This window comes from Atractosteus spatula, chromosome 2 (assembly GCF_055471065.1).
Source record: "Atractosteus spatula isolate fAtrSpa1 chromosome 2, fAtrSpa1.hap1, whole genome shotgun sequence".
Classification (NCBI taxonomy): Eukaryota; Metazoa; Chordata; class Actinopteri; order Semionotiformes; family Lepisosteidae; genus Atractosteus; species Atractosteus spatula.
The window spans coordinates 60663518-60675487 of record NC_142707.1 but is presented as its reverse complement, the minus strand read 5'-3'; the positions used below and the strand labels follow the sequence as shown (position 1 = coordinate 60675487).

Here is an 11970-nt window from a genome sequence, read left to right as displayed (position 1 = left end):
CACAATACAGGAGCTCTGAGGAAAATTCTGAAATAAAAGAATTTCTACAAAATTATTTTTTAAAGATTTAAATAATACTAGCAGCTTTTGAAAAGGAAAACTCATCCAGCAATTCTCACCTTTGTTTCGTATCCAGTGAGAAACTTCATCTCTACTGATTTGTCTAGAACCCGCTGTCGATTCCCATCTGCTGCTGCTTTGATGACCTAGAGAATTAAATAAACCAAGATTACATTTGATTTGAATGTGTATTCTTCTCATCTCTAATGTGTGTGGTCTCACCTCAATGTAGACATCAGTAAAGTCCAAATCAAAACCCCTTGTAGCTCCAAAATCTAGCAGTGCAACCTGCAAGGAAAAAAACAAAAAGAAAATGTATGAAAAACATAATTCCTTGAGTTTCATAATAGGACCTTTAGAAATATTTATTTAAAATAGTTTCATGACAATGTGGAAAGTAAAGGTAGTGAACAGAAATAGATCAGCTCGTAATGTTACTTAATAGGGTGCTGGCAAACGTGCAGCCAGTAAGGCCTGCATGTGCTGTGGCGATGTGTCTGCTAGCATGTGGAGTTCTGCAGGAGGGATGCAGCACCATTCTTCCATGGGAAAGTCAATCAAATACACCCTCTGCTTCATGAATATCCCATAAATGATTAAGTTCACATCTGGCGGTTGAAAAGGCCATGACATACAGATAAAAGTGTCATGCTCATCAAACCACTGAAACAAAATACATGCTCTGTGGAAGACAGCCCCTCCTGGCAGGAACGAAATTCTGCAACATGGGATGGAGATGATCACTCAGTACCATTATGTAGAAATTAGCATTGACCTGGTCTTCAAAGGGAATAAGAGCACACAACCCTAGCTAGGAAAATATGCTCCATAACATTGCAGAACCACCAGAATCCTTCACTGTTGGAACCCAGCATTTAGGGCTGTAAAGGTCTTTAGGTTGTTGCCACACATGGACTCATGCCTCTGTCCAGAACATGGTGAAGGACGATTCATGTGACCAGATCTTATTTCTCCACTGCTCAGCAGTCCATTGTTTGTGCAGCAACCCCACTATGGTATCCTGCTCTGTGGAGCTCTCAGCAGACCTTTTTTGATAAAACTGCAAATTTCAACCTAGGGTGCGAGCAGCCAGTCAGTTGATCGGCTGGTTCTCACTTGTGTTGCCTTGAACTTCAAAGTAATGCACACATCTCATGATCCTGGAACATGTGCGGCTGACCACTGATGATGTCGTTCCCTTGGAGATCCAAGCCGACATCACCTTAGACACCATTGCGAGTAGAACGAGTTCTACATAGTTCACTGAATATCCTGCGTAAAGCATCCCAACAGTCACTCCTCTTTCAAAGTGACGGAGGTCTCCTCTTATTGCCACGCTAGCCTAATTACAGTCAATCATGCCAGTCCAGAAACGTTATACATGAGCGGAAATATTCATGTATTTTGTATATTTGCTTAATATCAGCAAATATCTACCTATAATTAATAAACCTTTGCTTTTAATATACATGGTGTCCCTCATTTACCCAGGTTTCCATTTCTTTGTCCACTACCTGTGTTGATGCCTCTGAATGAAGACACACTTTAGAGAATTTTATTTTAAAAAAATCTTTTAAGTTTAAGAGTTTCATGAAGATCGAATTACATTTTAGGTTTAAAACATATGGACCAGGTTAACTGATTCACACATATATTCTCTGCACAGTACTGGAATCAGAAAACAAATTACCTTTTGGTTATTTACTGAAAAAAAAAGTAAAACAATTCACTCTCCATGAGTACTAGTTTACTCATTCCCCAAAGTGCACCACTGAAACTGCCTGTCGAACAGGGCACTAGATTAACAAATGTCACTTTAAGATGACCTCTGACACTGGCACAAGTTGAAGCTACATAGGGTGGATGTATATGTGCTGCTTTATTCCAAGTTCTGCTAGCCCAAGAAGGCAGCCCAGCACACCTCAGAAGGCACAGATGTGGTTTGCAAAAAGCTTCTCGTATGTTACCACACTACTGGGGCTCCCATTTAGGATCCCATGAAAGCTATAGAGAACAGTACCTGAGATCAGGAAGATATCTTGGAAAGAAACAGAGCACCACCGCTGCATACTCACCCTGTGCGTCTGGGGATCATAGAAGAAATTGGACCAGTTTGGATCCGTCTGCATGTATCGGAATTCAAAAAGCTCCCGCAAGCAGAGCATCAGAATGTTTTCACATATCTTGAACAGAAACACAACAAGGCGAACCATTAGAAGACCTTGGTGTTGTCTCACTGTCAGTGTGTTTGACACTATCCCAGCTTGAATATCCTACGCTTGACCTCTAGAGATCTCTGCAAATTCCATTCAAGATTAGCTGCAGCCCATCCTCCTTTAGGGCGTGAGCATCTTGAATAGTTGAATTGTTTTCTTCAAGCAACTTGCAAGCCTGAGGTTTTCAAGTTTTTCAAGTAGTTGAATACCTAGAAACAAAGCTGTTCATAGGATCTACATACCAGGTACCCTTTTCTTGTTTAAATTATTACCAAACAGATCTTATCGTTCAACTGGGTCAAATCATTTGTTTCTAAAGGCTGGAAACATCTGTAAATTTCTGATCAATTAACTAATGTGCTCAATGGAGAGACCTCAGGGCCCACAAATGTGTTTCAATTAACTTCTTAATAATTTTAATAAATATCCATCATTATTGGTCTTTAGAAACTGATGACTTACATGGTTACTTACAAAATCTGATTGATATGACCCTTCGCAAGCAAGGTTTTAAACTAATTCCTTGCATTTCTTTAGCACTTTTCTTCCCAAAGGATCCGAAAGCATTTAACTTACAGGAGGGGAGCCGAGACCCCGAGATTAGATTACCAACACAAATAACAGAAAATACAGTAATTATTACAGTAATGTGTAATAATTAGCAATCATCATAATTTTAAAACATGCTCCTGATATCTTTGAATTTATCCATTTCCAAACACAAGATGGAGCTCTTGCTTTAATTTCATGTTGCGGGCTTCAAATATCCAACACGTTTACTATGACGGTACACTTTAGGAATAGATCTGGCAGACTTCATGCCAAGCAGAGTATTTAATCTTTAGTATGTGCTTTGTGTGACCCGGATACAGTATTTCAAGCACAATTCTGTAAGCTAATGAGGACCAGAGGGACAATTTAGAGCAGCCAATTTATATTTTGGGAGGTTGGAGGAAACTGGGGCACCTGGAGAAAATTCATGAGCAGACGAGGAGAGAGAAAACAACACACAGGACTCTGTTCAATAAATTCCCTAACACTACTCTCAGAGGCGGTAAATTATAGACTCTAGATCCCACTAACCAAAACGAAACCTGCGAAGGTCACACGCTGACAAAAACAGAAGCACAGGTGTTGCCTACACCTGCTTCGGGGATACAACAATTGGCAAAACCTCCGCTACGTCTGCACTAATCTTTCAAAAGCTGAAGACGATGGTGACGTCTATGTCCCATTAGCGAGTTTATCCTAGATTTACATCACTCCTCATTAGTAGGATTAGTTCAATAACTACAAAAGCTTTTTATTCCACATCAAAATGTGTGATACTGAGTTTCATAAGGAAACCAAATACTGACACACAAAAAAATACTATTTTGATACAGGTGACAATATATCTTAGGATAGAGGCTAGAGAAGCAAGTATTTATTTTCCTTTCCTACACTCCATTGAGAACCTACATCAAATTAGGTTTTAATACCGAGTCAAGTGCTGTTTTCAAACAGCAATGAGACATTACATTAACATATAAAAAAGAAGGACTATAATTCAATTTTTATCACGTCCTCTAGTTTTAGTAGTAAATAATACTCCTTAAGCAGGGACTTGGTGTTAATCAACAATCTGTACATTATACCATTAATTTTTTAATTTTGCAGTTTGATGCCTACAATTGTAGGCCAACCAAGTTGAACATAGCAGAAGACTTTAACTCCTTCATTTATGAAGGTTGGAATGAGGAGCTGCCTAACTTTGTGAAAAGCAAAGGAACAAGTAGAAGTTCATTTCACACTGAAAAGCAAAAAGCTAAGAAGCCACCTTCAGGTTTCTTTCCACAACCAAGCAAGGCTCCCCAGCCAAACTACTGTATTTTTTTTCTTTTCAGCATGGAATTTACTTCTTGTTCTACTATCTAGTTAGCTGTCTTAGCTTGTAGGTTAGGCTACAGTGCCGGTAGAATTGAGTAACTGAGGAAACCTGATTATTCCAAAAAGAGCCACATTCACACCTGGTCCAGATGCAAACAGCTGCAAATTCACACCTGCCCTGCATTCTGAGTTGTACTTGCTCTGCTAAAGGAAAGCCAAGGCAAGGGCAGCTGGACGAACACATACCTCGTTCTTAAGGTCCTGAGAGAGGTCATCAGCCTGGTCCAGCGGGAAGCCCGGCACCAGCTCGGTTGTGAGGACATGCCGGCTGCTGAGCTCATCGATCACAGCTGGCACGTAGAATAAGGGGTGGTCCTTCAGGAGCTCCCTGGACACAGAGCAGAGCATCAAACACATCAGGTCAGCATGCCCAGCACATCAAGGAGGGCTTGGCAAGGGTGCGAGCCGGCGAAAATCTGCCTGGGAGGACACATTCTGCCTCAAAGACATTCGGTTTCAAATTGTGCCAGTGAAATTCAGGACTGGCTGAACTCAAACATATTCCATTTAAATATAACAAAAACTAAGGAGAAGTACATAAATCCCAGGGAAGACGCACCTCATTAATTAAATTCTCTACAACTTGGAAACTGTAGCCTCAAATTATGCCCTACAGCACCAAATCTGTTGATCCTGTGCTCTGTGTTAATGCACAAACAAAAGCAGTCAGAACAGTCTCTTTATTTTGATCAACAACACTGCCAGCATTCGGTCTTTCATTGATCACACTGTTGCAGAATTCCTGATTCATGCCTTCATCACATCTTGGCTGTATTACTGTTAATAGCCTTTACGCTCTGCTGAGGCACATCTTTTAATCACAGGTTAAGCACTTTTACCTGCCTTGCTCCACAACTCTGGAACTTGCCTTCTGTCAATCTGAGAAATATAAACTCCTTTAGTTTTTAAATCTAGAGTTATCTTTTCACTCAGGATTTTTTCCTCTTTTCACACTTTTGATCTCTCCTTATTTCAATGTTATTTTGATTTGCTACCCTGTGAAGTGTCCCAGACACCGCTGACGTACTGTACATGGGCACCAACGTAAATCCTTGTACAGAACTGTCCCAACAGGCAAGCAGCTGCTCTGAGACCTTTCCTCACCTCAACAATCTCAGATTGTAATGCTGTAGTTGAATAATGTTCCAATTATTTTCAGTCCAAATTCTACATTCTACAGCAGCCTGAAGATGATTAATTATGTAGTTAATTGTTTTGGCCTCTGAATATATTTCATGCTCGTCAGAACAATTTTCTCTTTCAAAGTACTGATCAATCATGACTGGCATTCTTTTTACACCAAGTACTTTTTGATGGCTTTTTTATTAATAAAATGATATATACAGTACATGTTAATTCAAATCAGAATGGGGAAAATCCCAAGACTGTGTGATACACACAGCAGTCCAACAAAAAAATATGTGCAGTGTGAAATATCCAAGAATACTTGCACAAAACATGGAAATGAAGATTAAACTAATTTAAAGTACTAAGAAAAAAAAAGTTAAATGATCAAACATTAAATTTTGATGTACGCAAGGTAACAGCTTCAATCGTATTTTTGTTTTCTACAGAATGAAATGCCAGCAATTATGTTTTTTTTAACTACACAGGGTTCTCAAAGCAGATAACTTGGCTTCTTTCAAAAAGAACATCCTTGGAGCTCTTGGCTACTGATGAATGAAATGAACCAGATGGGTCAAATTTGTCTCTTCTTGCGATTCCCCTTACGTTCTTCTTTGTTTCAGTTTTTCTGGAAGACTGACACCAAGATGACAGATTACAAATCTGTCACGTGGAGAAGTCTGCCCTCACACTGCGGTGTTTATTTTTTAATCGGTTTCGCTTTTTGAACAGTACAGGCCCAACAAATCCTAGCACTGTTAACAGTGAGATCCTGGGCTCTCAGAATGCAGAAGCATTTCTCACTATTTGCGCTACCCAACCACGTAAACAAGATCACGGAGGCGGCCGATCATTCTAAAGACAGCACTGACAGCCAGTGCTGCACAGTGGAAAAGTTTACGTTCCAGGCTACAGCTTTCAAGGTTACGCCTCTAGTACTGCTCATACACACTTTCTGTAACAGGACACCTTGTCTCCAGCCACAGACCTGATCATACACTTTCCAAGTCAGCAAGAGTTATGGCCCTAGGCAGAGGATGAGCAATGGAGGGCTTGTTCCCCTGTGTTATTTCCAGAACGGCTATATATAAACCTGGATGCATGGAAATGGTGCGCCTTGAGCCCATGCCTCCGAAATGTAATGCGGCACAGAAGTCACCAAAACAGTTATTCTTAGCGTTCAGCTGTGACCAACACAGGGCAAGCAGGGCAGTTTATAGCTGACAGGGACTGTACGTTCAAGTTTAATAATCCTCTGTGCCAACATGTTTATTTTTAAAACATGCATAATCACAGATCCTGGAGATGTTACGATAGGTGCCAACAGAACTTATTTGCAGTTGCGTTTCTTAATTATTTTAAGAATAACCGTCAAGTGTGACTTAAGGGGACGGAAATAAAGATAACCACTGTGCTCAAGCTGTGACCCACATTAAATTAGAAGGAACAACATATCAGCAAGGTCAGCAAGCGAGTGCTTCTGTGAACAGCTGGTGGGAAAAGATTTCTTATCAGAACTACAATAGCAGAACTGTCTCTGCATGGCACTATATAGCAACAGAGTCCCTAGATTTATTTTAGTTTAAATAACATGTAATTAACAATACACAGACTTGAGGCAGCAGGCTGTGCCACTTCAATCCCAAATATAACAGGCCTGAAAACCTCAGAGGGCAATTGGAACTGGGATTGGGGTTCCAAAACATTTCTCCTTCCAGGAAATGGTTTGGCTTGAGTGGTTTGGCATTAAAACCTCTTCTCAAAATGTTACCGACGTTATATTCTAGGATTTTCAGATATGGCCGCATTAATGACATGCAGTGCGATTTAATTCATAACGTCACTCACTTGAATTTCCTGGCACATTCAGCTTCCCTTATATAATCACATTCCAATGCCAGCTCACGACTCATAACCTCAATCAAGTGCTCAGGGAAGAGACCTACAGAAAACATACAAAAGCAGAAGGAAGTTATTAGGAAAGAGCATACATACTGTATGAGGGTTGAGAAAGCATCAAACTGTTATCCTTAACTCTTTTATTGTCATTTCTGAAAAAAAGGTAAGGTTGGGTTGTTTGATCATTAGAAATCAGTGGACATTATGCAGTTAGACTACATAACCCATTGCAATTAATTGAAAATGATTTTTCCCACTTTCAAGAATGTGGAAATGCAAATGCAATTAAAATTCAAAACCAATTGCTTAATACTGCCAAACAACCAAATAAAAACAAGCATAACTAAATTTCTGTTTTAGTCAGCTCACTATTTTACCAGAGAAAATCCTCATTTACTGTTGTATTGTTATAGTGTTTACCTGGGTCACATTTAGCCATATATAGCATACAGCTCGTGTTTGAGCAGGTTTGGAATGAAGCAGCTCAGTCATTGCTGATAGGGGATCTTTACTAAGTCTACACTCTACTTTCAATCCACTCCATTGCAGAATGTAGATACAAGCAGCTCCTTGATATACTCATCATGATAATTAATATACACTTGAGAAGATGGTAAAGTAAAACTAGGTGATGAAGCAAACTGCAAGAGCTACAGGTCAATAGCCCTGACATACATTTTTTTTTTACTTTAAAATTAATCACTTTCCTGCTTTTGATGTAAATGAACATATTTAGCCCCTTGGAAAATAAAGACTTATTTGCATTTTACATATCAGGGTTTTATAGGCAGCTCTCATAGCAAACACATTAAAGAAAGATGTGGTCAAGAGACATGAATAAAACATTCAAGCTGAAGATGTTGCACTACAGGTAATAAACCCTTTTTAGTTTAACTGGTTGCATTTAAATTGGTAAAATGATAATTCCCCGTTTCAATTATCCTCTCTTTGTGAATTTGAAATCTGGACTTCAGAAACCTTCGATTTTGGTTAACTACCTGCTAACTCAAGGGGATGAAGCATCCAAGTTAGTATAACTGTTTTTCCACAATGAAGAAAATGAGTCAAAGTAAACATTTCTTCCAGTAACAGTTCTTTGACGCAGCTAAATAAGTCTTTTGCATATCCTGATGACTGCAGATGGCACATCACCATTAAATGCTAGTCACTATTCCCACTAACTGATACGTCACAATACTCAGAACTACCTTCTTTTGAAAATATTTAGAAGCAATTTCATAGCAACAGCTCTCATCAGGTCTAAGACATGCAACAGACAAAGTCTGTGAGGTTCTGTAATGCTACATCGGCACAGCACCTTTCCAACACTCTCGTCAAGTCAGAATTGGACTTTTTAAGGCCAGAATTCATTTGTTTAAAAAAGTACAAATTATTTATATTAAAAATCAGGTTGCTAGCTGCTTCTACAGCTGCTACTACTATAGAAACTTAATTTAACTGACCATTCAGTGAAACAGTGCCTCAAAACCTTATACTGGCTTGAACAGTCAAACAACACATTGTGAAGACCTTGAGTTACAAGTTTATGAAGTCAAAGGGACCACTATGTGATATCTCTCATTCAAAACAAGGTACCCTTTTAACTTGTTCCCATCACTTGGGGCACCTCAATAATTATGCTTCAGATATGAGGAATAGCTTCAAGCCACCCTTACATGTGTTCCATATCATTGGTGTAATCTTCTCACAGTCAACTAATTATAACATTCCACCTGACTTCATTATAAACAGGCATGCATGTGACACGTCTGCGTGTATTCATGGGAGAGCAACATGGACTTGACCTTGATAACAACAAGAACATCAAGGACTTTGGAGTTCAGCATCACAACAAGTTAATGCCACCTAGGTGACAGTGAACATACTCTTCAGAAAGCAATTACTCTACCTTCAGGCAATGAGTTGCTCATACTGAGAACTGTCATTAAATTATTCACATCACTGTTGATGCTCTGTGCCACTCCAGGATACTGTAAATGGAAAAAGAAGAGAAGGTTTGTACAAATCAATTCTGATTTCTCAGGAGATCAGCAGGTGATTAAATGCTCTCTAAGTGAAAAGTCCAAGACTTTACCTATTCCAGTGCTTGAAATGGGTGCAGTGAAATACTTTATGTAGATAAATTATTAAATTATCACAAAATGTATTAAATATAAAATGGCCTATCTGTACATCGCACTGAAAGTGAAAAGTAAAACAGGGAATGACGTTCTAATGAGGCACACAAAATACAGTATACACTGGGATCCTGGTTCTCTTAAGGTTGTTACAAAAGAGAAGAGGCCAATGCAGCCTAGTTGGAAGAAAGCTGCTAATTGATCCAAGAATATTATTCACCAGCTGTTTCCTGAAGGAAGTCGGGGTATTGGCTTTGGGAACATCACTGACTATATAACCACATTAATATCTGATGTTATTTGTTCCATTTTACTGCAATAAAATGCCATAATGTCACTCAGGAATGAATAAATACAATCAATAGAGTTTCACAACCCACCTGAATCTTCATGGCCACCTCCCTGCCATCCTTCAGCTTTGCCAGGTGTACCTGGCCAATAGAGGCAGCAGCAAAGGGCCTCTCTTCAAAGAACTCCAGCTTGTCTCTCCAGTTTGGCCCCAAGTCATTGTTCAAAGCTTTCTATCAGGGAGAAATAGAAATGAAATACTAAAAAAAGCAGACACAGTAGTGCTAATTTTCAGCATGGAATTAACTTCTTGTTCCTTTGCAGATTGCATACTGACACAGATTCCTGTTCTAACTACGATTAATACCAAATGCTACATCAGCCACTGTATTAAATGTACCACCAGCAAGAATCACCTTATGATTTTCATTAAGAGCATCAGTTGACCTTGACAATAGAATTTAAAAGTCAACAATGCTCTGGATATTTGATGCAATAAATTTTATGCCATTTTACATGAACTAATAAAAGGCTGCCATAGGTTTAGAGGTTATTCAAATCTAAAGGGTGTAATCTGTCTTATAAATATAGGAGCAGCAACTTAATCTCTATGCCTGTGCTTAAAAGAAGGAACTAACTTTCCCCCCTCCTTTTGGCTTTTCCAATATAATGTAATAACTTCTTTGCCCCTCCTTTTCTATTGCAACAACCAGAAACAAAAAGTCAACTGCCAGTTATGCCACTACCATCTGGAGGGGAAACAGAAATTTCAAAAGTAGTCAAGTAATCGTCTTATAAACAATAAGCAATCCAGTGAACTGCACCCACCTCCCTGCTAAAGATAATTACACAAGACCTTAAAATGAGTAACAACATTCCGACTCTCCATATTTCTGAAGATGACTTAGTTACTTTGGGGATTACAGGCTGTTTACCATCATCTGCTTTATTGGCATGAAGTCCGCACTCTGCCGAACCCGCTCAAAGATCTTCGCCAGCTGAGGATTAATAAACGCATCATCTAAAAACCAAGAAGAAAGACGAGTTACAGTAAAAGACTGGCTGCAGTAAACCAAGTGCTCTTTACTTTATTCTCCAACCCTCTGGTCTCTAAATACACATTACCTGATGGATGCTCATTTATGAGCATTGTTGACCTGCTTCGTCAAAGCAAGAGTGTTAGTTGTATTAGCCTGGTCTCAGACAACACAAATTTAGTCGGGATTTTTGTGGAGTCGCCTGTCTGAAACTCTGTGATATAAGTGGGGATCATTTATAATAATAACTTATTTAAGAGGAACTAACATTTTAGACTGTTAAATCTGCTCACCACAATTGAACTCCTTATGGTGTCTACTCTGTGTTGTTTTACTTTCGGTTCTGAAATTGTGATTTCGATATCGATGTTGCTTCAAACACAGCAACAAATACAAGTCATGGTGAACTGCTACACGGGTGCTATGGCACTGCTGTTCCGGAAAGCGAGCTGAACCTTTTAAGGGTTAGTCATGCTCAAATATGGTCGGTATCTTCAGAGGGTTTTAATTTCTCCGTCTTAAAACTGAAATATGAAAAATAAAAATAAAATAAATAAAAATAATTAAAATATTATTAAAATAAAAATGTCAGGCAGCCTCTCCTGCAAACAAAGCAGCATAAGAAAACTTGTTGACCCCATACTTGAAATTACATTTTATTCTTCAACGTATTTTGAACCATCGATGTACATACACAAACGAACTACATAGTTCTGTTTTTAACACTTCCCTGTGGTTCCAGAAGCACATTTTATCTGTCAATGTGTACTAAAAAAATATTTTAAGTGCCCTTAGAAACATAAAACAAATTTCCATTCATTTTACATTTACTCTGTCTAAAATATGCAGCAGCGAACTTGCACAAACCAACACAAGACAGCACACCTGTTTTAAACATCTCACCTGCATCAAAATGTCATACATAATTGGTATTACAGAATCAACATATGGAAACACATACCATTATTGTATTTTAAATGACAAATGCATATTTGTGTGTGTGGTATAATTTCATACCACCTAATCTATATTCCCATTTTAATTACTTGTAACTTAGTAATTTCTGTTGCATGCAAACACATTATTTTCTAACGGTACGTAATGCCTCAGTTTTGGTGCTTACTCCGAGCAAAGCTGCAGCCATTGCTGCCACTTTTCAGCAATTTATTTCTTTCCTCATGTTACACACTGCTAGATATAGTTAATTTTTATTTACACTAGCAAGTGCTCTACATGGTTATTCATTCCTTCATCTGGCACATAAGCCTCCAGAGGGTG

At 38.8% G+C, this 11970-nt stretch overlaps 1 protein-coding gene across 1 annotated transcript in view; it reads right to left on the bottom strand.

Moving 5' to 3' along the window:
• The window catches only part of coq8aa (coenzyme Q8A, genome duplicate a), a 47585-nt gene that overhangs the window by 2109 nt on the left and 33506 nt on the right, over positions 1-11970 (bottom strand). Inside the window, exons 7-14 of the mRNA XM_088928860.1 lie at positions 10591-10676; positions 9748-9888; positions 9139-9220; positions 7179-7272; positions 4392-4533; positions 2136-2243; positions 283-348; positions 120-206 (exon numbers count right to left, since the gene is read on the bottom strand). Coding sequence (XP_088784986.1) covers positions 120-206; positions 283-348; positions 2136-2243; positions 4392-4533; positions 7179-7272; positions 9139-9220; positions 9748-9888; positions 10591-10676 — 806 coding nt within the window. The remainder of the gene's footprint in view (positions 1-119; positions 207-282; positions 349-2135; positions 2244-4391; positions 4534-7178; positions 7273-9138; positions 9221-9747; positions 9889-10590; positions 10677-11970) is intronic.